Genomic DNA, 26,042 nt, shown 5'->3' with positions numbered 1-26,042 from the left:
TCCATGTTTGATGTCCACTCGAAAGGATAGGGGATTATGAGGTGATAGCAATGGTAAATATATGAAGTAATGGCACTGAAACGAAGCCTGACATAACACACAACGATGAAAAATGCATCATTACAACTTTATGGTGATGAAGCTTTGACACCATGATTTAATGGAATAACAAACAAATATGAAGATGGCACATGTTGGGAGAACAGATGTTGATGGGAATGGCATGATGTTGAAATGACAGACACACAAATGACATTACAGAAATGAAAGAAAACAATGAATATGACCAGACACACAGAATGGTAACTAACATAAATGCAAGAATGAGATGGCATAAATCGCGTCACACGTAAGATATAATGAGGTCATGACGATTTAGATGGAGGCATGATGGTGGGAATGGGTAGAGATTATTCTGGGCATGAAGGAAAGGTTTTCTTGAACCGCCACCATCTCACCTCTCCTGGTCACCCCCGGAACCTCCAGAGCACCTTCCTCCCCTTCACCTTCCCAGTCCTCGGAGCCATAACTGTCCCGTGGAACCAGCTCCCAGCCCCAGGCCTCATCCTCCTCGTGCTCTGCCTCTTCTTCAGCCTCATACTCCTCTTCAAACACCTCCTCCTCAGGCTGGGTGGCGACTTTCTTCATCTGCACAGCTCCAGGAGAAACCTCCTTCACCAGGGGAACCTTCCCTTTATCAGGCACTGCTGGTTCTGCAGCCTTAACCTCCTCTGGTGACGGCTTCTTTGGGACCTTTTTGAGAGTCACAGCTTCAAAGGATTCTTTTGGTGAAACAGGTTTGGGAATCTTTTTGAGTTTGTCAAGACTTGGTCTCTTCTCAACAGGGATTGCCTCTGCTTCTTTAAGTTTCTCAACTTTAGGAGATGGAGTCTTTTTCAGCTCAATCTTCTTGAACTGCTCCACAGGCTTCAGAGTCACTTCTTCCTTCTCTTCTTTGGCCTTGGGTATGACTCCCTTCTTTATTTGCAGAGGCTTGGGCTCCTCAGGAACCTTTTCAGGTTTCTTAACAGGAGCTGGCACAGGGGACACCGTCTTCTCTGCTGGAAATTCCTCTACCTCCTTTGGCTTCTCCAGCTTCTTCTCTGGAACTTTTGGGATCTCAGGTTTCTTCTGTTCAGCCTCTGGTTCTCGTTCTTTTGGTTTTTCATCTGGAGTTGTGCGACGAGGACGCAGGTCATCTGTTGGCTTCCTTTCTTTCTCCTCTGCTGGTTTCTTCTCAGGCTCTGTAGCCTCTTTTGAAGGCCTGGCGAAGGGCTTCAGCTTGACGCTTTCAATCTCTTGCTCCTGTGTTGGGATTTTCTTTACCTTGGTGGGTGCTTTGACCTCTTCAGGCTCTTTCTCAGGACTTTTCTTTTTATCTACTGGCTTTGGCACCTTTGCTGGTGGCTCCTTCACCTCCGGAGGGGCTTTCTCAGGTATCTTGGGAGGTTCTTTGGTTTCCACTTCTCTGGGGGTCCTCTCTCCCTTCTGGAATGGCACTGTGTCCCTGTCTGGCCTCTCCTTCTTGTCCTTCTCCGGTTCTTCAGGTAGTTTAACTGGCTTTTCAAATGGTTTTAGTTTGACAACTTCTGGTTCTGCTTCATCTAAGGGCAGTTTTTTAACTTTTTTCAAAGCTGCACTAGGCTCGACAGGTTCTTCTTCCTTTGGTGTCTTGGGAGTCTTCTTTATTTGAATCTTATCATCTGGTTTCTCATCCTTTTGGCTGGGTTTCTGGCGGGTCCATGCATCTTTAGGAGCTTCCTTCTGTTCCTCTTCTTTAGGTTTCACAACTTCTGGCTTTTTCACCACATCTGCTTTGTCTCGAGGTTTCCTTTCCTCTGCAGGTCTCCTGGTGGCAACTGACATCTCAACAGTCTCTTCTCTATGCACCATCTCCTCAACATGGAAGACTGTGGTCTTGGCGACCTTCTGAGGTTTTTGCTCTTCTTCAACTTCTTTAGATGGAACTGATGGGACCTTCTTCAGTATGATGACCTCATGCTCCTCTTCCACTTCCTTAGTGACTCTGGTTGTTTTTCTCAAGGTGGGAATCTCAAACTTTCCATCTTCTTCCAACAGAATTTTACCTTTTTTGTGCAGAACCGTTTCTGAGGCAGCAAGGGTTTGACAATACTTATTTACACTTAACTGACAGCACAATTTGTACAAAAACATGCTTAAAACTAAGAATATAGATATAAAAAAATACAAAATAAAAGTTCAAAGTTCCTGTTCTAAATGAATTAAGTTAATTTTAAAAAGACTACACAAACACAGTAACAAAAACAAAAAAGACACAGAAGATAAAACAAGATAGAGACACAAAAACTTCCACAGGATACTACAGAACAAACAATAATATGTGTACTCTCAATTTAAAATGTTTCATTGTAAGTCGTTTTCAAGAAAGTTTGCATTTGTTTGTAACTTATAAGTTGATTAGAACCAATTAGTGGTCAACTCCATCCGGTTTTTAATGCTCTTTAGTGTCCCAACATCACCACAAAAAAAAAAATCAGAGCGTATACCTTTATAGATGCTAATTGAATGCTGTGAGTTGTTGTGCATTTGGTGTATTGAGGTAAAATGAACAGTAATCAATGCTCCTACCTTTCTTGACTCCTCCTGGTGCTTGGACGGGTCCCTTGGTTTCATCTAATAAGGAGGTATAGTTCAGAAACTTGTTAATAAGCCAATTTAATTAGTCATGAACAGCAATTCAACTGACTGAACCGTATGGAAATGGGACAATTTGTCACCAAACACATTCAGAATGTATGATAAGAGTTGTGACTGAGAAAAGTAGTCCAGTATCACATGGATTAGTAAAAAGACATGTAAGATAGAATCATAAGAATAGATAAAGAACTGAAATCGAAGAAAGTTAAGGTGTGTCCAAGAACATATGTGGCATGCTTGTGTTGGATTAAGATGAATGAATTAATGACAAAAAAATAGACCCAAGGGCCAAAAATGCGACATCAGAACGAGGGACTCTGCCGCCCCGGATAAGACTCACAATCCCATCAAACATACAAACACACAAACACACGGTTACGTTGGTGGTCAACATTCGCAGCAATGAAATAAGATGTGAAGTAGATGTCCAACAAAGAGGATTATTCCATTGCAGTCATCAAATACCTCTACCTGTCTCAGGAGATATTTTTTCTGTGATTGTTTTTTCTTCTTCTGCAACCTTCTTTGTTGGTTCTTCAGCCTTCTTGACAGGCTGTGGCTTGGTCACTTCAATCATAGAAAAGAGGGAGTTGAACTGTACCACCAACACACACTGCCTTTCTAAAAACACAGAAGAATTATCATCTGGATACCTGTCTTTGTTTCTTCTGGTGGACTAATTTTCTTCTCCAACTTTTTGTCAGTCACTTCAGGCTTTATGGCAGCTTCTTGAACTTTTACAGCAGGCTGTGGTTTGCTCTCTTTGAGTACAAAAGTATACAGGAAATTCAACAGAAGCTCTCCACAAACACGACATGCTAACATTAAAGGTCTGAGAGTTTGACTATTAAAAGAGTAATAGTTAATCCTGTTATTCTATGACAACCTTGTTTCTCGTCTGGTTTCATCAGGATAAAGTTTGAAAGATTTAAGTTTGCTCAAGAGTGACATTCTTTTACGAATGCCTTTAGACATAGAAATACAGACAAAAACACCAAAATACATTTAAAAGAGGAGTTGGATACCTTCTTTAGGAGCAGCTGGCTTTACCAGTGCTTCTTTGACTTGTGTTGGCGCCTCTTTCTCCTTCACAGGAACTTGGGAACGAAATTACATGACAGTCAAAACCTCCTTAAAACTGATGGGGTGAGCACGAAACCATGCAAACACAATGAGGACAAATAAAAACCAACAATGAAAAAATACAAAGTTGGAAGACGAAAGAGGAAGAAATTTCCAAGAAATTTCAACAAAAATATATCACCTCACCTGTGTCTGTGCAAAACAATCAGTGAAACATAACAGACAAACAAACACAAAGTTAGAAAAAGGATGAGAGAAATCCAACAAACAACATGACACCATGGTGGTTTAGACATCAGGTGATAAGAAACCATAAGAGACGGTCTCAGTCGACAGCATGACGGTTCTTCATAAGAAAGTTTGTGTCCAAACAAAATGAGTGATGTGAAATGGATATCCTCTTGAAATGACGACAAAGAATGAATCTCGTTAATCCTGAACAGGGTGATAACGAGGAGGTGCACGACAATGTTTGGTGCTCTAATCAAAAACACGTGCTCTGTGACATATAACACTTTTCCCTCTATACCTCTGGAAGATTCTGGAGGGGAGACAAGTTCCTTCCTTTCTGGTTCGCAAGACAAAACCCTGGTTTCTACGACGGACTGAAGCCCTCGAGCTTCTCCTTCCTTTCTGCTTATGGTTTCAACTTCCTGACAAGGGATGTATTGGAGATCTGCTTTCAGAAAAGACTGCCCGACTTCTGATTTTGATTTCCTGGCGGCAATTTCCCCGTGTTCTGTAGCATCCATTTTGTAGTCAGTAGCAGTAGCCTTCTTCTTAAACATCTTCGGTTTGGCTTTATCTGTTACTGAGGGTTCTTTAGCAGCAGGCTCATGCCAATCAATATCACTTTCACGGACAGTCTGTTTTGGAAACTGTTTTTCAGTATCTCCAACAACTTCTTCAACTCTGGTGTAATTTTCTGGAGTATCTTGGCGCATTAATTCTTTAGCTTTGGACTCTCCCCTTGTATGTTCAACTGGAGTAACTTTGGTAGTTCTGTCACCATGTAGTTCAACCTTCGACTTGCTTTGTTGACTTTTGTCAGTTTGATCTAACCTTCGTCTGTTATCGATTGTGGATTCATCTATCTTCAATGTAATATCCTCTGACTTGTAAGTCCCCTTTTTTCTTGACTGAATGTCTTTTACCAGATCATTAGGGGAAATGTACTGTTGGGGAGTATCTAAAACAGCATCTTTTTCTTTTGCAATCAATGAACTTTCATACGCAACATCCATTACCAGCGTCCTTGAAGCCTTCCTTTGTATTTCCTCCTCCTTTGTTTCAACAATTGGAGTAACACTGACAAAAACGTCCTTAACTGTGTCTGTTTTAGGCTGAATGCCTTCATCTGTTTTCTGTCTATCTGGTTTCTTTGGAGATATAGCTACCTCTGTTTTAGCATCTTCTCTGACCAATGTTTTTTGAGTCTTTTGCTGGGACACACCTGTCCTTTCTGCCTTTTGTTTAGTTTGTTGCTTAACTGAAGCAATTTTGTCAGTTATAAATTGAGTTGTGGCTTCTTTTACTGGAGTTGTCTCTTGATTTTCCACGCTTCCCTTTGCTGATTCTGGACTTTGTGATTGACTTATTAGAGAAACTTCACCGCCTTCATAGATGTCCTCTCGTTTTGATGTGATTTCTTTTACAAGCTTGTCAGGTGTAATAAATCTTTGGAGAGTGTCTGATTTAACATCTCCCTCTTTTACTATCAGATGTTTTTCAGATGCAACCTCCATCACAGGTGCAAACGAAACTGTTCTTTCGACTTGTTTCTGTTTTGTTTCTGTGTCGTCAAATGGAGTCATTACACCAAATTCATCTTTAATCAAAACAGACTTGGACTGCGCTTCTTGAAGGGAAGTTCTTCCACCTTTGTCCAACTTCTGTCCTTTCTCTGTCAGGGATTTTGATTTCTTTGACTGAATCTCTGGAGCATCTATTAAAGGAGGAACAACTGGTTTCGTTTTAGTTTGCTTTTGTCTTGGTTTTATCTCTTCAGCTAAAATAACTGTAGTGGTTTTGTCCATTACTGTAAGTTTTTCTGGAGCTTCTGCCAAAGAGTGTTGATCTGTTACTTCTGTTTTAGATGTAACTGAGGCCTTTTCTTCATTTTTCTCCTGTCGTTTAGGTAATGTCTCGCTGATAAGAGTAACCTTCTCGGTTTTATCTTGAACTCTATCTACTTTTGCGATAGCTTGTTCAATTTTAACGTCTTTCGTGTCCTTTAAAGTCTCCACTGACTTTAGAGAAATGCCATCTGACGTGCAAACAATCTCTTTTCTTGATGCAATATCTTTTACTAGCTCATCAGGTGTGATATACCTTTGGAGAGACTCTGATTTAACTTCTCCTTCTTTCACTATCAGATATCTTTCAGATGCAACCTCCATCACAGGTGCCACTGAAAACTTCATCTCACTTTGTTCCTGTTTTGTTACTTCAATTGGAGCAACACTACCATATTCATCTTTAACTACAACTGTCTTGGACCGAATCTCCTCAGGTGTCCGTTTTTTAGATGGTTTGTCTCGCAGATCTGTTACTGACTTTTTTCTTTCAGTTTGTTCTTGACTTACTGGTTTTGTCTTTACAGTCGGAGGGACTTTGCCAGTTTCAACTTTAGTCACTTCAACTGCAGTCTTGAGAGTTTTGATGAATTTCTGGGATTTGTCTTTTTCTTGTGAAATATCACGTGGCTTGTTCTCCTTTCCTACCATCTTAAGTATAACTTCTGGCTTTGTTTCAGTGTCTTCCTGTTTTGCTTTTTCCTCTTTAAGAGGAGGGTATTTGGCTGTTTTGTCTTTCTTTGTATCTCCTTTTATTTTAGCTGACTTCTCTTCTCTCTCGGGAATCAATTCATCCTTCTCTAGAGGAATGGTTTGAAATTTATGGATGTCCTTCTTTTCTTTTTCTTTGTCTTTAAGAATTATTTCAGTCTCAGCATATTTTTCTGAGGCATCATACTCTACCAGTGACTTTGCATATGTTTCCTCAGGCTCGACCTCGGAGGGTTGTTCCTGTCTTTTATGGGTTATCATTTCAATGGAAGCCACTTTGTCTGTTTTACGTAAATCTGGAACTAAATTGGCTCCAATTTCTTCACCTGTAATCTCTCTCTGTTGTGGAATATCTTTTTTAACATCTTTATGTTTATCTGTTATAGGTTTTTTAGCTGGATCCTCCACCAGAGGTACCACTGAAGATACTATTTCAACTTCAGCTATTTCATCTCCTGAAGTTACCTCCATTGTTGGTGCAACTGAAACTTTTCTTTCAAATTCCTTCTGTTTTGATTTCTTATCTTTAAGAGGAGTAACTTTAAAAGTTGTATCTTTAACTGTGCTGACTTTCAGCTGGTCTTGATCGACTACAATTTTGTGAAGTTTTCTCTCTGGTTCTTGAGAAGATACTAATTCACTCTCTGTCATATCAACTTCCTCATCAAATGTTGCACGCTCTGTGACAACTTCTTTAGCTTTTGCTTGTTTTTCAGGTGTACCAACCTTGATTGGAGTCACTTTTTTAGTTTTTTCCTGAGCTGTGACGAACTTCTGTGTGATTTCTTTGTCTGCAGCCTCTTTAGTTTTGGCTAACTTGTGTCTTTTCTCCTGCATGGATATTAATTCCTTCTGATCCTCTGACACATGAATTACCTCATCTGATGATGAAAATTCAATTTGTTTGATTTCTGCTTGTTTTGAAGGTGCAACTTTCAATCCTTCGGAAGTGTCACTGATCAAAGGTGTAACTGAAACCTTTCTTTCGGTCTGACCCTGTGTTGTTTTTGTTTCTTTCAGTGGAGTAACTTTAAAAGTTTTATCTTTAACTGTGCTAACCCTTAGCTGATCTTGTTCCACTACAATCTCTTGTGGTTTGGTAAGTTTTTGTTGTGGTTCTTGTGGAGATACAGACTCGCTCTCTGTTGTACTAATTTCAGTTGTTTTGTGCATTTCTGGCATATCTAAACCTTTTCTTCCAACTTGTTCTTTTCTTGCTGGTTTCTTTTGTTTATTGGTGACAGTTTTATCCTCAACTTTGTCTGATTTACTTGATATCTGGCGTCTTTCTTTGGCTTTTTCCTCCTTTTCTTGCTCTGTCAGTGACTTCACGTAAGTTTTGTCAGCATCAGGAGGAGCTTTTCTTTCAGTTTGTTCCTGTTTTGTTTTGTGTTGCTTGTCTTCAGTTGTGACCATCTCCGGCTGGACTTTGGTTTCCTTTAACCTCTGTTCTTTTTCTTTTAAACCAATGCCTTCTACTTTGACAACTTTTACTTTACTCCCAGTGTCTTCTGCTTTAGTGTTATATTCTTCTGGGGTATAATGCTTTAGCTCTGCTTGTTTTTGCTCTTGTCTTGGTTTTGTCTTTTCTTTAGCTGCCTTGACTTCTACCTCATCTTCCACGACTGTCTGCTTACTCACTTTCTGAGCAACATCTTTTAGAGTCCTGGCCTTTGATAGGTTTTCAGGTTTTTGCAGGTTATTATCAGTTATATTTTCTATGTCTGATAATGATTCTGGATGTTTGATTTCCACTACAGGAGAAACTGATGTTTTTCTGGTGGGTTTCACCTCAGTTGTTCCTTCCATAGGACTGACTTTGACCAGTTTGTCTTTAAGTGTAACTACTTCAGACAAAATGGATTCAGGCAGAAGCTTGCTGGTTGATTTTGATAGTTTTCCCTCTTTTCCTTGTTTCAATATGTCCTCAGTTTCTTGTGTCTTTGAGGTTGTTTCAATATTTTTAGTCTTTAAGGTTTTATCTTCTTGGTCAGTTTGCCTTAATTTCTTCTGGAGACTGGCTTTTTCTAAAGACTCACTGTCTGTCACACTGGATAACTCCAGTTTTCTAACTGGTAGTTTGGGTTCAACTTGATCAGAAACCGTTTTGACTGAAAGGTCTGGCTTTTCAGCTTTTCTTTCAATACTTTGATAAGCTTCCTGATGTTCTTTAGTGTCTTTTTTGGTGGGTTCACCCACAACTACCACACCCTTTTCCCTCTTAGCTTCACCTCCTGTCTTGATGACCTTTTCTTTAGCTTTTGGGGTGACCGTTGTTTTGAGATCCTCTGTCCTTGAACCATCAGTAACAGATATATCGCCACTCAATCCAGGCATTTCATCAGGTTCTTCCCTCTTACTGGAAATGTCTTCTTGCAGCAAAGATTTAATACTTTTGCCCACAAGTTCTTCTTCATCCTTAAGATATATTTTAGGTTTCTCTTCAACTTCTTCTCTTTCCACAACCTCCTCTAAACTGAAATCTTTCTCGATCTTCTGAGTTCCAGCCTTTAGGCGGCCGGCGGCGGCCACTTGTGGATGGAAGATAATAAGAAGTGAGAAGAGAAAGCACCATGTAGCGGTGCCAAGAGATTAGGGGGAAAAAAATGACAAAACATAGACACAAACAATTGGAGTTAAACTAGACAAACACAGATAATAAAAAAGGAGTAGGAACTGACAATAAAGGAAAATCTGGTGTCGCTGTACCTCTCTCTGGTCTTTTCTCCTTAATCTTGACTTCTGCTTCACGAGGCAAAGCTGCAGGAACGGTCGTGGGAATAATCTCCCCCTTGGCTTCTGTTTCTTTTTTGTTTAACGCAAGATGTTAATATTAAGAGGAGAAAAAAAGAGGAAAAACGGTAGAATTAAATAACCACACAGGGATAAAAAAGAACCCATTTGAAATGAAAATAAATCAAAAACAGTAAGTAAGAAATGTGATGACCATGCGGGTCACAATGAGCATGAAAATGTGGTATGAAGAGATAAATGAGGTGGTTGCCCAAGATTTTGGATAAAAAAGAACAAAGTGCAACCAGACATGGAGTCGTATGAAAAGTTAAGGATGGAGATGATCGTGATGTTAGATTTTCTCTTTGTACCTCTGGAAGGTGTTTGTGGGGGAGTCCTTTTCTTCTCCTCTGGTCTTGAAGGGATTGAAGTTTTTGCCTGAACCTCGGTCAAAATGTCTTCTTTTTTCTTCTCAGCATCATCTCTCTGAGGCGGAACGTATTTGGTGTCCTCTTTTTTCTTGTGTACCGGTTCAGTTTTCTCAACAACTGACTGAAACACAGCCTCCTTAAGCTCGATATCTGTTACTGACTCCTTTGGTTTTTCTTTGGGGGTCACCTCTACTTTAGGTTTTGGTTTTTCAGCAACTTTTTCTTCCTTTGTCTCAGCTTTAACATCAGCTCTTGGCTTCTTGTCTTGTTTCTTTTCAGCTACCTCATGTTTCTTTGCAGACACCTGTTTGTCTTTAACAGTGACTCCTCTCTGCTCGATTAAAATTTCTGTAACTTCCTCAGTTCTACTGTATTTTTCTTCTGGAGGAGCTGATATTATCTCATCATCACGATCGATTGATTCCTCGTGGGTTACCGCTGTCAAAAATGTTCTTTCAAATTCCAGCTTTTCAGTTTGTTTTCTTGCTTCTGCTGTGATAATCACTGGAGAAGATTTGGTTTTATCTGCATCTATTTTTTTGACCATTTCCTCACTTTTTCTGATCTCCTGTTCTATCACTTGTCTCCCTTTGCTCTCTGTTTTAATGGTCATCTCTCTTCCCTTTCTGACTGTTTTGACACTAGTTTCTTGTTTAGAAATGTCTTGTGTGACTGATATACTATCCCTCCTCTCATCTGTAACTTCTTCTGTTGGCGACTCGATCGTCCTGACAAAAAACTCCTCTTCAGTTTTTTCCTTTCTAGGTTTTTCCTCCACAGTTGTGACCACTCTTTCTGATTCAGATTCCTGGAATATAATGGAAGTTTCTTGTGTTTTTGGGACAACTTTGTGTTTAGTTAACCTCTTTGAGGTGTCAGTAACAGATATCTCACCTCTCAGTTCAGACTTTTTATCTCTTTGGCTTGCCTTTTCTGTTGTACTTAAGAGATCCACTTCTGCTAACAACACTACTCTCTTGCCCAGAGTAGTCACGTCTTCCTCGTACAGCACTTCGGCATGTTCTTCCACCACCTCTTCGTGTTCCCAAACCTCGTCCGTGGGCGAAACTTTCTCTGTCACGTAATAAACTTCCTGCATCTTCTGAGCACCTTTTCTGTGCTCGACCTTGACAAGACTCGTAGTTACTGGAAGTTATAAGAGGTGTTGAAGAAGAGGCGTCATGAGGCGGCGCCAAGAGGTGATGACAAAACACAAAGACAAGCATCAGTGTTAGAAAGGGACAACACAGAGATTAAATAAAGGGCTAATGCCACCTGTTGTGTATTAGCATCAAGAGTGAAAGATGTGGTGAAAGTACTCCGTCATGTTTTCACATGGTCAGTACCTTTTTCTGGAGGAGAGACTTTTATCTCTTGTTTCACCTCAGCAGGAAGAATCTTCTCAATCTTCTTAGTTTCTATTTCTTTTAAAGAGTGAATCAGTTTTTAATCCAAGATTGTTTGTGAAAAGAAGATAATTTAAAGTAAGAGAGTGTAGACAATTAACAAACAGACAGAAATAACCAGCAAACATTAAATAACACAAAATACAGCAAACAGTAAGACATCAAAGAGGTTACAAACCATTTAAAAGAGTAACGACAGTTCAGTTTGTATTCAGTGTTATGAATATTTCTCACTGTCAACATAACATCCGCTGTAGACTCAAAAAAATGAAATATTTCTGTTCATTCTTCAGAGTAATTGGCCTTTTGTGTTGTTGGTGGACAATTTGTTTTTAGAAAAAATAATCTATGTAAGAACTGCTGTCTGCCACATTATATCTTTTATACTTCCACTTGACAGAGCTAATGTTGGAGTTTCAATTGAATACACAGTATCTTTGCAGTAATATAATATTTTGAAGTTATACTCTGTTGTATAACTCTGTTGTTTAACTTTGTACTGTTGAATAAAGAGGTGGACAGAGTTGCGACCTTAAACACAGCTTATGGTTGTTCAGGCACTTAACACTTGCTTAGTTAAAGTTTAATTAAAGTAGTTTTTGTTGTGTGTAAAAGAACACACAAGCTTTTTCTTGAGCCCCTCTGTTTAAATACATAGTATTAAAATTGCCGTTAAATATTGTTCAGTAAAAAAATGCAGAAATCATCATTTGATGCAATAATTGCATAACTTAACATTTTTGGCTAGTCTCCATCAATAATTAAAAATCAGTGTCAGACTGTTTAATGTTGACTGAATATTTGTTACTCTAACCACTGGATGGCACCAAAGTACAGAATTTAGTTTTTAGTTCAATCCTTTCAAACATTGCTGAATTTGGTCTTAAATATGAAATATGATAAATTTCCCTTTAATTGTTGACCAATATTTCATTTTTATGAGCTCACATTAAGATGAATGCACCATTTAGCAGATGACCAACTGGACTGTTGTGGATTATTCACATGCATGAAGAAGACACAAAGAAAGATATAAAGACTTGAGGTCTGCGTCTGCTGTACCTTTAGGAAGAGTTTCTTCTACCTCAGGTTTAGGTTTAGCTTCAGGCACCTTCTCAGGTGTTTTATCTGGGGTCTTTATTGGAACTGTTTTATCTACAGAGATCCTCTCTGTCGGTTTCTTAGACACCCTCTCAGGTTTTACTTCTTCAATCTTTACAGGAGGTTCTGCAGGTGGCTTTTTCTCAGGAATCCTCTCTTCTTCAGCCACCTTCTGAGGAACTTTTACCACTGCCACTTTTTCCTCAGGTATTTTTTCTGGCACTCTCTCGGGTAATTTTTCTGGCACCATCTTTGGAATGTCCTCCCTTTTTCTCTCAGGTGCCGGTACCTTCTCTGGTACCTTCTCTGGTATCTTCTGTGGTACCTTCTCTGGTACCTTCTCTGGTACCTTCTCTGGTATCTTCTGTGGTACCTTCTCTGGTACCTTCTCTGGTACCTTCTCTGGTACCTTCTGTGGTATCTTCTCTGGTACCTTCTCTGGTACCTTCTCTGGTACCTTCTCTGGTATCGTCTCTGGTACCTTCTCTGGTACCTTCACTGGTATCTTCTCTGGGGTCTTTTCCTTCACCTCAGCTTTCTCTGGAGGCCGTCTCTCAGGTATTGCTTCAGGTATTTTAACAGGCAGCTTCTCAGGTTCAGTCTCCAACACAACTACCTCATCAAACACCTTCTGGGGCACTTTTTCAGTCACCTTCTCGGGTAAGAGTTTAGGTTTGGGCTTCAAAGCTTTAAGAGGGTTTAACACAAAACATTCACAAGACATGACTACAAAGACTTGAAAAATGTGCTGGCGCACAATAAGGAACATTGAACACAATAGTAATGGTTTACTCAGATAACCCGTTTCTTAAGTGCTTCATATTGTCTTGAGGTCGGTGCAGGAGGAAAGATCATAGAGCTACTTAAATCATTGGTATTCATCCTCTGGGGAAACTGTTCACTGAGAAATATGACCAACTGCTACTAACGATTAATAATATAGTTAACTCTGTTTGTTTAAAACTTAAACAGACAACAAACAACAACACAGAAGCTAACAAAGACTGGGCTTATTACTGAAAGAAGACCCATCAGAAACACACAAGTACCTTTCTCTTTCTTTGTTGGCTCTTCTTTGGGAGGAACAACAGCAGGTTCTGGTTTCTTGGCTGCTTTTGGAGGCTCAGGTATTTTCTCCTCCACAGGAACTTAAAAGAGTACCATTCAAATACGTTAGAAGCCTTTCAGTGAATTAAAGTTGAAGAGTTGTTAGAGATGGACAAACCCCAACACTCTATCGAGTGTAAGACAACAAATAACTGACAAACATGACGTGCAGCCCCATCGTAACGCCACAGTAAGTTAGACGTTAGACAAAAGAAAAACACACCAGGAACTGAAGACAGTTTAAGATGACTGTAAGAGTTTAGGTTTCTAGCATCCAAACTAAACACACCAAAGATCATTAGGAATTAAGAAAAATCACACCAGATGAGTTAAAGTTGGATGGTGGAGTTAAGAAAATTAAGAAAAACTCCAGAGCGCCGATATGATCAAAGATATTGTATACCTTTCTTAGGCGGTTCCTTTGGTGCAGGGGCTGGTTCTGGTTTTGCCTTTGGAGGTTCTGGTTTGGCCTTTGGAGGTTCTGGTTTGGCCTTTGGAACTTCTGGTTTCGGCACTTTCACTTCAGCTTCAGCTTTCTTCACTGCCGGTTCAGGTTTGGGTATCACCGCAGGTTCTGGTTTTGGAACTGGAGCTTCTGGTATGACGACAGCAGGCTCTGGCTTCGTTAAAAGAGGCTCTGGTTTCTGGACTTCTGGTTTTGGTTTTTCTTGTTCTGGTTTTGGTTTTGGGGCTTCAGGTTCAGGCTTTTTAACAGCCGGTTCAGGCTTGATCTTTGCTGGCTCTGGTTTTGCAGCCTCTTCAGGAACTTAAAGTAACATTTAAAGGGCTTTAGACATGAGCAGATACATTAAAGACACACAGAAAGTCAAAGATTCGCTTCCAAGCTTGAAGCTAAACACAGTTTAGACTTTCAAAACTAGACACTCAAGACAGAGAAACATACACACATCCATACGAAGCAGAAAATACCTTTGGATGGTGGTGTCGCTTGCTTCTGTGGCACGGCTGGTTTAGCTTGTGGCTCCGGTTCAACCTTCGCCGCAGGTTTGGCTTCAGGTTCTGCTTTGGGAGCCGGTGTGGGTTTAGGCTTTGATTCAGGTTCTGCTTTGGGTTTGGGCTTGGGTTCAGGCTCAGGCTTAGCTGCAGGTGCCACTTTTTTGGGCTCAGCTGGTAACTGAGGCTTGTGCTCATCTTCAGTTAGGTAACACAGACATTAGCCAAGGTTAGCATTAAGTAATTTATGGCATTCTAAGAGTTATCAAGAGGTGTTCGAAAGAGTGAGGTGACACTAGGCGAGGTGAAGCTGGTGAAGAGTGAAACTAGCTACAGAATTACATGGAGAATCCACAGAACACCAGTGAAACAGTACAAACGTTAAGATTAACATAAGAATAGAATCAATACGAGACAGACATTAAGAGGTGAGAGGCTATGTAGCCTTAAGCACAAGTAAGCTTCACTGAGTGTGCTTTTTAAGATGTCAAACAACAGGAAGTAATGTACCTTTCTTTGGCACTCCTGGCTTCTCTTCGGGTGGTGAAGGGGCAGCAGCAGGCTTCTTAACCTCCTCTGGTTCTTTTAAGATACATTCAAACACATTTTAACTCATAAAATCAAAGATAACAAGAGATAGAAAAGAACAGACTGAATCTAGACAAAAACAACGGTTGAACCACATCGTAACAGAACAGTCGACATAAGGATAGTGTCATCAGCATAGATGAAAGATGTTCAGTAAAGAGATGTTAGAAATCAACCATCTCTACCTTTGGGAGCAGGAACTTCCTTCCTCTCTGGGACTGAAACTACAGGAACCTTTTCTTCCACTGGCTTTTTGGCCTCGGGTACTTCAAAACCAGTAAAATTAAGTAAAATTTCAGAACATAAAAAATCACGGGAGGTTACGAAGTCACAAACCACACAGAAAGGATTACATTAAATGTACAGGAATTTTTGTTAAAAGAGTAGAAACATGGAACATTATATATGAGTCTAACATTAAACAGGTATATACCAACATCAGGTGTATGTTGGTACCTTTTGGTGGTGATGGCTCCTTCACAGGTGGTGTTGGCTTCTCCTCAGGCACTTTCTCAGCTTTAGGAGCTTAAAAGACACCGATTGTGTTAACATCACAAGAACAATGCTGTGCATTTGCAGGTGAAGCAAAGAAGCGCAGCAGAAGATAAGACATGAAAAACAACTACAGTCAATCATTTAAAAATATTAATAATGGATTAAATAAGAGAGGAAATAAAAAAAAAAAAAAAAAACAGGACTGACAAAGTGAAACAGAACAAAACAATTAAAGATTTTAGTAGTGGAGGACGGACAAATAAGTTTGCATTGTTTTGCAGAAGAGGGCGCTGAGCTGCAGCAGGAAGATTCTCCCGGGTCGGTGTTACCTTTAGATGGGATTTCCTCTCTCATTTCAACTTTCTTGGTCTCCACTGTCTCCTCAATGGGAACTCTGGCAGCTAAAAGAAAAACACACAAGAACACACCCAGAATCATCATCACTGCCTGAAAACATTAACTATCCGATGCTCCATGTTACTGCAGTAAGTCTGATATGTTTCATTAAGCGCACAATCACGTCTAGCAAAGAACAATTATCTTTAGCATTCTTGTGAAAATGTTTGCTGTAAACTGTGTTTTATGTTAAAGGTGCTTTATATAAGTATGGACCGGCTGTCAAATTCATACTCTGAACAAATAGGTGCTGTTTCCTAATCAGCTCAGTAAGCAGAGCTGCTAGCAGTGGTGTTGTTCACAACGCACACAGTCTGTTGTCAAACCTGTTATTTCTTCACACTGTTGATAATTTTTGTACACTTTCGAATGTTTTAACAAACCGTCTTGGATATTGCACCCTTAAAAACATCTAACTTAAAATTGTTAAGTTATATTAAAATTAAAAAAACAAAACTTAAAATGTACATGGTAACCATTTGACCAATTACCAGTAAATCTAATGCAGATAAGGAAAATAATACACATAGTACGTCCATGCAATTGGGGTAATAAATTAAAAGCCCAAGCCAATAGAATGAGCAAACTGACCTCAGACTGCAGTTAAAGAAAGAGGTTATTATTGGGAATGTAAACACATCAAAAGAATGATTATAAGATGAAAACATCAAGATAAAAAATGGTGAAAGACGATAACAGAAAAACACAAACACAAATCTCAGAAACAGACGAACATTAAGAGCGAGCCATGGTTAAAGAGCGGCTCAAACACACAGGTATTAACAGACAGGTAACCGACATCCTTCCTGTATGTTACTGTGATCTGATACCTTTGGCTGTGGACACCTGTTGTGTCACCGTCTCTTCTGTCCAGCTCTGATACTCGACTGAAGGTGTGATGAACACAAGAGTGACAAAAGACAACAAACGTGAGGCAAACAGTTTGTGCTCTGTGACAAAAAAAAACTCATGACCTCATTTCCAAGTTTAACAAAGTCTCTGCCTCTTCTCATAAATAAACTTTTTAAAATACACGTCCTGATTTCATGGCCAGATTACTAAACTGGCTGTCTGGGCACAAAAGGCTCACTGTTTAAAAATGACTGTTAATCTTTCTGTTAGCGTTAAAAAATGGCAAAATCGTGTCAGAATTTCATGGTTTTGAAAGTCAATCACATTTGGTGCTTTAACAAAATCAGGTTGCAGCTTTTATCTTACTCAATTTGAATTTCTCAATAAAGTTTGGCTGATTTCATTTTCCAGATACAAGACAAAAGACTTTGACTGGGAAATGGTGCATCAACTGGTTGGTGAATGTGTGATGGAAGAGTTGGAAATGGGATGAAAGTTAAGAGTGAAAAAAGAGAAACAAGTCCTCAAAGGTCAAACACAAACAAAGACGTACACATACGTTCAACAAACAAAGACTTTCCTGTTAAATCTGCACACAATAAAAACAACCTTCACAAGAGGTCAGTCAGACGACACCATGATGATGTTATGATGAATGCGTGAGGCAGATTTGGGTAAATTCCCGTTCTTTGTTGTCCATGTTTAGTTAGAGAATGGTTTCTTTTTTATTCTTACAGCCTTTATTCTATGTCAAAAACTACATTTCAATTCCAGGACTTTTTTATCTTCTGTTTTCCCCAGATCTGCTCTGACAGTTTGATGTGGATGGAAAGGATGAAGTTTGATTTAAAAAGAAAAAGAAAAAAGAAATACAACATGTTGTACCTCTCTGCTCCATCTCCACCTCCACCTCCACCTTCTCTTCATAGTGATAAGAATATTCAGCTGATTCTTGAGAAAAAAAACAATGTTTTTTTGTTTCCGTTATTAATAATAAAGACAGAAGAGTTTGGATTAGTTTGTCAGTGAGCTGAGTGATCACAAAAATACATTTAAAAAAGTGGATTAATTGTGTTTTCACAATGTTAATGTTGATTCCAATGAATAATTTAGATCTGTAACAAAGATAATCTGTTTAACGTTTAGCTATGAAGTTAGGGTTAATGTACTTTAGGGTAAATCTCGCTGGGATGGAGGATTAAACTGAAGTACAAAAACACAGTAAATACCTCTATGTTCTTCTTCATACTGATAGAATTCAGCAGATTCTTTAAAAAAGACAAAGAACATTTTGGTTTCATTATTTAAATTAGTTTAGGTCAAAATGTTAATGTGATAATTGACAATTCAAGAATTGTCAGCAATCCACTTTCAAATACGTGGATTTCAAAGTGAACTGAACCTGGTTCTGGTTCCAGTCTTACCTTGAATTGCCACTGAAGACGGCACTTCAGGCCTCTGAACTGAGGAGTCTGGGACATCTACAGAATACGGAATATGGTTCACACCAAAACTTTATTTAAAAGAAGCTATCATAACAGTTATTTAAGAAGAAAATGAGCCTGTGTGTAAAGTAGTATAAGATTATAAACTGTTCTGTGATTGATGGAAATCCTCCTGTTTTCCAGCATTTACAAACAGGGTAACTTAAAGTCAGCCAGCTACAAACTGCTAGCATTATGCTGTTTATGCTAACTGTTGCTATGTAACTATGCTACCATGACATCGACTGGCCATGGCAACAATAAGTGACTCTTTCTCTATGGGACCTAACTTAGCGGTTTGTAGCGACAGCTGCTACTAGTCCCCCCAGCTTTCTATACCTTTATGCTACCTTTGGCTAAACAAGTTTCTGCACAACACCAGCTAGCAACAAGCAGCAGCCATAACATTGGATAACAGTTTGGAGCTAAGGCAGCATCAGATAACTACAAACAACTAACATGATTTTGGTAATTTTAGAAAAGGAAATTTTTAGAAATTTTACCATCAAGACAACTGCAAACAGCTGGCATCATTTTGGTTATATTAGCTGTACTGTCTTTAATTTTAGCCACTTATAAACAGTTAATTTAATGTTTGATATTTTATTATCTACAAAACAACACTTTCACATATTAAAACGAAAAAACAATAACACTAAACACAAAACAAAGGACAAACAAAGCGCACTGCACTTGGCTGTGTGACTAACAGTGTAGCCAAATACAAACTCAAATTGCTGTTAAGAGAAAGCTTATCATGCTAGCTGTTTGCAGATTCCCCAGCTTCCAGTCTCTGTGCTAAGTTAGGCTAACATGTCTACAGAGTTGTAACTGATATCAATCTTTTAATCAGGCTGTGGTAAAGAAGGACGACAAGAGGATTCCCAAAAATGTTACTGGTTACAGTTGTACACGATCTAGAAAATAAAATACTTACCGAAGGGCACCATTGCTAATTCAATTTCTGGAAGAAGGGGAAGAGTGAACAACGAGTTAAACACTAAAAGACACAAAAGCTGAACAGAAGCATAAAAGGTTGCGCCTGACTAGGAACTGTACCTTTGCCAGACAAATAAAGCTCAGCTGTGCTCTTAGCCTCTCCTCTGGGCTCCAACCTCACAATCACTGAGTACACGCCTACACGGGATTATTAAGGAAGACGTTTAACACTCAAGTCATCAAAACACTTAGAAAAAAAAAATCTGTAGGTCTCTGTGATGGGCCTTTGGGGCTCGATGGCGCTCTACACACCTTCGTCTTCGATGGTCACATTTCGTATGACCATGAAATGTCTTCGGCCCTCGCTTGTGAAGTTGTACTTAGAGCTCTCTTTCAGTTCCCAGGTGTCTTTGTACCATGAAACAATAGCATTGTCGAAGGACACCTCGCACTCAAAGGTGGCTGACTGCCGCTCGTTGACTTCGACGTTGTGGATGCGTTTGGTGAAATGAATTTGTTCAGCTAAAACAGATAAAGACGTGAATGGGTAAAAGGTGTTTGGCATTACATCTGGGAATGTATGACAATACTTGAATGGTAATTTTAATCGACACAACATCCACAAGGTTAGAAATGATGATCAGAGGAGAGTTTATGGGGCGGTTATGATGACTGGATGTTGGGGGGAGGATGGATTTGAGTCGAGACGGACGTAAGAAGACAACGAATGAGATGATGCTGGACAATTTTGCAGGATAATCCAGGAGAGGAGAGACGTGAAGAATGTTAAGACAGAGGACGACAAATCCCAGAAGAAAGAGGAAAAAAGAGCGCAAAATCCAAATCTCCAACATTAGTCTCTGAGTTTGATGGGGGGAGTCGAAAGAGGTTAGTAAACGGGCAGAACATCCACCACGTCTAGAAGGTTGCAGGATTGTTTCCAGGTACAAACCTTCTACCCAGAGGTCGGCCGAAGACTCCAGGTGCTGGTACCGGCAGGTGTATCTGCCCTGGTCTTCATGCTTCAGGTCACTGATCAGAAGCTTCTGAACCTTGTGTTTCACCTCGGACTTGTACCTGCCCTTCATCTCTAACTGCTTGCCGTTTTTATACCAATGAGCCTCTACATTAGGGATGGACAACTGACAAGACAGAGTGCACGACTGGCCTTCCTTACCCGCTGTGTCCTGCAGATGCTTCTCGACCTCCGCCTCTGAAAGACAGAATACATAAAGAAGAAAATAAAGCATCTGTTATAAAAGCTGGAGCGTTCACGTAGAAACGGAGCATATAAGCCTTGAAATATATTTCACAAATATGCATGTTACCAATGTTTACTTTTGTCTGCTGATGTTTTAGCATTATATGACCTCAATTCAGAAACTTGGGCACCAAAATTCTCTCAGACTTTCTGAATTGTTTCTACAACTTAAAGGGATTTTTCTCCCGTAAATCAGGAATAAAGATATTTGTTTTCATGTGTGAAACCGAACAAAGAATAAGAAAATACTGACCCGTGACGGTGAGCTTGGCGCTGGAGATGTGCGGTCCACAGACCACCCGGTAGTTGCCCTGGTCAGACACCTGGCACCTTTTGATCTTGAGCAGGTGGCGGTCGCCAATGATGCTGATGTCGTACTTGTCATTGGTGTCCAGTTTCTGGGTGCCCTTGTACCAGGACAGGGTGATCTCTGGGTAGTTGATCTTGATCTCGCACTCGAACACTGCCACCTTGTTGGTGAAGACTGATTGATCGGAGATGTCTTTCACCACGGTGACAGGCTGCAGGAGCAACAAGGGAATTAACTCTCTGAAGTCCATGTTAGTGACAGAAACAGCAGTGTTTTTCTATTTATTAGTGTGCTATTTGCTTCTGCAGAGTTAGGTGTTCATATAAATTATCATCAGTCTGATAAAAAAATGAATCTTCAGACAGTAAACGTGTTCTGACCTCCGTCCTCTCCATCCTCTTCTGCAGGTCCGCCACAAGTCGGGCCATATCCTCATCAGACTCTCTGTCTCCACGTTCCAGTTCCTGTCAACAACAACCACATGATTCAACACGACGTTTACAGACACAGACACATCAGATGAGCTGACTGTGCAGAAAGTTACCGGTCTTCCACTTTCTTCAGCTTTCTCCTTCTTCAGCTGCTCGATGGCCTGCAGCAGGCCTCTGTAGTCAGTGATTCCGTACATCCGGGCGTATTTCTCATATTCTTTAGGGTCCACATTCCTCAACAGCTCAACAATGTCGATGTCCTTCTCCTCCTTTGGACTTTTCTGCTTCGATGGTGTCCTGAGAACAAGAGTTCAGAGATTAGAAACTGCCGTGAGATAATAACTCGAAAGAAACATCTGACACGTTCCAGAGAAACTCACTTCTTCAGCTTGGCTCTCAGATCTCCCTCAAGCATCGCAGAGTCTTTCTTTTCATCCACGTGCATGTCGGTGCTGCACTCGATCTCTCCATGCTTGTTGGAGGCGACGCACCTGTACTGACCCGAGTCAGACTTGGTCACCTCTCTGATCTCCAGTTTGGACTCCTGGCCCTTCTGCTCGATGGAGATGCGGCCACCGTGTGTGATCTGCCTCCACTTCCCCTTCATCCACTTCACGTTGGGGATGGGGTCACCGCCCACTTTGGCAATGAAGGTGGCAGTGCCCTCTGTGGATAAACAGGAGGGGAGTTAGAACAAAACCTCTAAGTCAGATCATCAACAGCTAAGAAACTAAAGTGTCATTTTAGATTCTATATAATGTTAACAGTTAATGATGCTGCAAACCACAGATACGTCAGAGGTTGACATTGTACCTAACGTGTCACGTTCACATCACGTTTATCAGCTGACTTTCACATCAGCAGGTGAACAGGAGGATGGTGGCATAATTACAGCTAACAAGCCGTTCAAGTCACACCACTTGATGTTTTTAAGGACACCTGGAGATATTTCCAGATGTTTTTGTGATGACCAAAAGCAAAGTTAGACCATCTCCGTTGGTGTCCCTCACCAGAGCACCAGATAATTAAACTAATAATAAAAAGAGAGGAAGACCCTTTTATAAAAAAAGATTCTAAAATGGGACCCCGTCTGTTGTATCATGTCCATGCTGTGTGTCATGTTCTTGTTGTGTGACTCACTCTCAGTGACGTGTGCAGTCTTGGGCTCCTCGATGAAGAACAGGTTGTCCAGTTTTTTGGTTGGAGCAGCAGCTGGAGCTGCAGCTGGAGCCGGAGCTGCTCCTGGTTTCTCTGCAACACAACCACATGGTGCAACATTAGAGCAATGGTCACTTTCACTCACAAACAACAGACACTAAAGTATATTTCATTTGTTTTTTTCGATGAAAGAAGTAGTTTTCATTTGAAACATGGTCGCACCTCAGTTCAACTGAAAAAAGTCTGTACCTATCGCAACAAATCAAGCTGCAGATCATTATGATTTGAACAAAATATCCAAGAATATTACAATAAAATAAAATAAAATCCAAACATCCACAAGGGAAAACAATCCTGTTTTTATTAACAGCAGCATGTAAAAATGGGGCCTATTGTTCAACTCCTGGTCCACTAGATGGAGCTGTTTGATATCTGACAGGCAGGAGGGACAAGACCAGCAGCAAAACATGGACATGCACAAGTACAAATACTTAGTTACTGTACTTCAGTAGACGTTTCAGGTATCTGTACTTGTACTCGAGTATCTCTGAGACTTCTTCTCTCTACATCTGAACACAAATATCTGAACTTTCTCCTCCTATCATTTTCAAAACACGCTCAGACGCAGCGAGACGAGACAAAGACGTAAAAGCCGTAAGAAGGCGTAAACAGACAGAGAGGGAGACTGGAATGTGGAGAAAAGGCGTGTTAGTGTCTCGTATCTGCAGAGAGTTTCTGATTTTCTCTCTTTGTTGCTGCTCGGGACGCTTTACCAACCCAACATGTGTCTATTTGACGTCCTGGGAATGAGACTCAACAATCAACTCTCTTTGTGGTGCGTTCAGGAACAGCTGGGACAAATCCTACTGATTCTACCTTTAACTTTAATAGTCTTTGAATTCTATTAATATGACGTGAGCTTCAGTTAGCTTTGACCACAAATGTCCTTCAGAGGGAGACTTTTTACTCTACCAATTTTAAAAAGTCTGAATTAATTTATTTTTAACTGTGATTCATTTAGTCACTTTTTACAGCCTGAGTGAACAACAGACATAGAAACACTTAAAAAAACAGCAGTGTGAAACCAGAACAGCTGAAAATGTGAGAATCTGACAGAAAGCAGGGCTCTAGCTAAACTGTGAGTATGAACGTTGATCTAAACAGATTCAGTTTTTACCTTTGACGGTGACTTTGGCCTTGCAGAACTCACTGCCGGCGTCGTTGGTGGCCTTGCAGAGGTAATCGCCAGCGTCGTGCCTGGAGGCCGAGCCGATCTCCAGACAGGCTGTCCCGTCAGAGAAGGTGATCCTGGTGCTGCCGGTGGACGTCAGGTCCTTCCTATCCTTCATCCACTGGATCTTCAGAGGAGGAGTGCCGCAGACGTGACACCGGAGACTCAGCTTCTCGCCCTCGTCCACAGTCACTGGTTTGAGAGGGACGTCAAACACTGGAGGCTTCTTAGCCTCTGCAGGAGAGAAAACAGCAATTTTAAAATTGACTTGTTATGGTGAAAATCTGTTAAAGATAAATTATAGCACTAAAAGTATCATAAGCAATATAATCATCCACAGCAAATACTGCAGGTCTGACGCAGGTTTACAACGGACGGTAAATAAACATGTTCTTGTTATTATTTCTTTGCATCATAGAGAGAAAAGAACATATTTGAAAACGGTCATACGATGACAGGATCTATTTCTTACATTATCTGAGTGTCTTATGATTATAACAAGGTAAGACTTTACTGATCCCTCAGCAAGAAAGTCACTTGTTACAGCAGCTCAAGAGTCAGAAGCAGAATGAAAAACAGTGATTTAGTTTTAGATACAAAATCAAACAAGACGAAAACAACATCAAATAAAATAACATAAAAGTGATGTCAATTTATTCCCCAAGATGGCGCTGCGTGAGTGGCAGCTCGTTACAGTATCTTATTATAAAAAACCTTCAACATATGTACACAGTTTGATTTCATAATAACTACCTACCCCATATGTAAAAGTTAAGATAAAGATCCTGTGACCATCGTCTTGCATTTATAAGCTCAACAACATGTAATTTCAAAAAAGATTTGTATCTTATTATATGGAGAGGTGCGAACCAGGTGCTGTGAGTGACATTTAGGGTAAAAATGAGTTACATGTATTGAGTTAAAGCTCTTGACTGGCTCTGTGAGTCCAACAAGACCTAGATCTAAATATTTGGGCCAAAGGGTAAGTACATTTACATATATTACAAACATTTTCTTCAATGAATATAAAGATATTCGTGTTTTTGAAGTCTTAAAGGAGCAGTCTGTAGTTTTTTGGGGAAGAAATGTCAACGAGAAGAGAAGGACTCTCATTGGCTGATTAAGCAAACTGACCCTAAAGGACATTTCATACTGTTTTACTTTATTTGCGGACCCTGCCACCTTTTTAACTTCAAACAGTGTTCTGGGAAATTATTTTCCTTTGAGAACGGCTCGTTTATTCACTTATGGAAAAATTTATTTCTGAGTTTGTAATAAAACCCCATTAATATTGTAAATTCTACAGTTTGAATTTCCTTTCCAAAACTACACATTGCCCCTTTAATATTAAAGATTGACTTTCATAAAACAAAGTCACGACAGTAAAAGTCAAGCATCTTAATTTTTTTGTTTTGGCTTTCTAATTGCAAATAAGAAATAAGGCAGAAATGATATTTCATTACAAATTACTCCACATGAGGTACTTACAGGATTAAGATCTTGTGATGATAAAATCTTTGTCATGTATGTCTTAACATACATTATCTTACCTTATGTTTACTCTATGGCTATTAAACAAAGAGCTGCATTTATATTTGTGTATAAAATGACATAAAGTTGTACAAAACATTTGTTCGACCGAAAGTCTAAAACTCAAAGATATTCAGTTTACACTGATAGATTCGAAAATCGCAACAGATTTGTTTCACTGAGGTTTAAACATTATGCGTCAGACATGAAAGCTCTGTAAGACAAACCGACCTAAGATGCCCACAGTGACGTCGCAAGAGGCTTTTCCAGCTTCGTTAGAGGCCTGACAGGAGTACCTGCCGCTGTCAGCCATCTTACTGCTCTTAATGCACAGCACGGCCACGTTACTCTTAAAGCTGATGTCGTATTTGTCAGAGCTGTAGATCTCTGAGCTGTCTTTGAACCAGCTGACAGACATGGGCTGCGAGCCAGTGACTCGGCCCTCGATCTTCACCAGTTTGCCTTCCATGTCCTCCATGTGCTCAGAGGGCTTTTTGGTGAACACTGGTGGGTTTTTACGCTCTGAAAACAAGAGAGAACATAGTGACGTGAGGAGACGGGTTTTGCTTTTTCATACAAAGAATCGCCCTCAAACAGGCCTGAGTGTTACAGAAGAGAGGGCCGAGATGACGTGAGTGTGGCCCGGGTTAAAATACCTTTGACAGTGATGTCAGAGGAACAAGAGTCCTTCCCCATGTCATTAGAGGCATGGCAGAAGTATTTCCCCGTGTCGGCTTTATCTGCCTTCAGAATGGTCAGGTGGGGCGTGTTTTCCACACAGCTGATCTTATAATTCCCCCCAGTGCGAATATCTTTATGGTCTTTTGACCATGTGACTTTTATTGGGGCAGAGCCGGTCATGTGACACTCAAGCTCAATGCTGTCGCCCACTGTCACTGCCTGTGGTGACAACTTCATGTCAAAGACTGGAGGGTATCTTGGTTCTGCAGAGTCCGTGAAAGAGTGGGAAGAAGATAAGACAACAAGAAGTCTTTAGATGGAAATATTCAAACAGCGTGGCACTGTCTGACTGTTAACGTCTTATTTGTATTATGTAACATCTCTTCTGGATTAAACCACAGCACAC

At 40.2% G+C, this 26,042-nt stretch overlaps 2 protein-coding genes across 2 annotated transcripts in view; both read right to left on the bottom strand.

Annotated features, from left to right (window-relative positions):
* ttn.2 (titin, tandem duplicate 2) overlaps positions 1 to 26,042 on the bottom strand; it is a 189,777-nt gene that overhangs the window by 111,469 nt on the left and 52,266 nt on the right. Inside the window, exons 61-88 of the mRNA XM_030428193.1 lie at positions 25,612 to 25,899; positions 25,187 to 25,477; positions 23,372 to 23,659; positions 22,177 to 22,287; positions 21,417 to 21,702; positions 21,150 to 21,333; positions 20,986 to 21,069; positions 20,549 to 20,816; positions 19,987 to 20,247; positions 19,347 to 19,556; positions 19,155 to 19,232; positions 19,033 to 19,059; positions 18,036 to 18,092; positions 17,841 to 17,879; positions 17,497 to 17,562; positions 16,590 to 16,646; positions 15,693 to 15,764; positions 15,325 to 15,393; positions 15,054 to 15,134; positions 14,791 to 14,862; positions 14,257 to 14,478; positions 13,730 to 14,092; positions 13,269 to 13,367; positions 3,705 to 3,776; positions 3,333 to 3,440; positions 3,151 to 3,246; positions 2,611 to 2,655; positions 459 to 2,108 (exon numbers count right to left, since the gene is read on the bottom strand). Coding sequence (XP_030284053.1) covers positions 459 to 2,108; positions 2,611 to 2,655; positions 3,151 to 3,246; positions 3,333 to 3,440; positions 3,705 to 3,776; positions 13,269 to 13,367; positions 13,730 to 14,092; positions 14,257 to 14,478; positions 14,791 to 14,862; positions 15,054 to 15,134; positions 15,325 to 15,393; positions 15,693 to 15,764; positions 16,590 to 16,646; positions 17,497 to 17,562; positions 17,841 to 17,879; positions 18,036 to 18,092; positions 19,033 to 19,059; positions 19,155 to 19,232; positions 19,347 to 19,556; positions 19,987 to 20,247; positions 20,549 to 20,816; positions 20,986 to 21,069; positions 21,150 to 21,333; positions 21,417 to 21,702; positions 22,177 to 22,287; positions 23,372 to 23,659; positions 25,187 to 25,477; positions 25,612 to 25,899 — 5,544 coding nt within the window. The remainder of the gene's footprint in view (positions 1 to 458; positions 2,109 to 2,610; positions 2,656 to 3,150; positions 3,247 to 3,332; positions 3,441 to 3,704; positions 3,777 to 13,268; positions 13,368 to 13,729; positions 14,093 to 14,256; positions 14,479 to 14,790; positions 14,863 to 15,053; positions 15,135 to 15,324; positions 15,394 to 15,692; positions 15,765 to 16,589; positions 16,647 to 17,496; positions 17,563 to 17,840; positions 17,880 to 18,035; positions 18,093 to 19,032; positions 19,060 to 19,154; positions 19,233 to 19,346; positions 19,557 to 19,986; positions 20,248 to 20,548; positions 20,817 to 20,985; positions 21,070 to 21,149; positions 21,334 to 21,416; positions 21,703 to 22,176; positions 22,288 to 23,371; positions 23,660 to 25,186; positions 25,478 to 25,611; positions 25,900 to 26,042) is intronic.
* Positions 7,253 to 12,377, bottom strand: LOC115588000 (neurofilament heavy polypeptide-like). The gene has a single exon (XM_030428231.1). The coding sequence runs from the start codon at positions 10,809 to 10,811 to the stop codon at positions 9,504 to 9,506; it is 1,308 nt and encodes a 435-aa protein (XP_030284091.1). The 5' UTR covers positions 10,812 to 12,377; the 3' UTR covers positions 7,253 to 9,503.

Source organism: Sparus aurata, chromosome 9 (genome assembly GCF_900880675.1).
Source record: "Sparus aurata chromosome 9, fSpaAur1.1, whole genome shotgun sequence".
In the NCBI taxonomy this organism is placed as follows: domain Eukaryota; kingdom Metazoa; phylum Chordata; class Actinopteri; order Spariformes; family Sparidae; genus Sparus; species Sparus aurata.
This window is presented reverse-complemented; position numbering and strand designations above follow the sequence as displayed.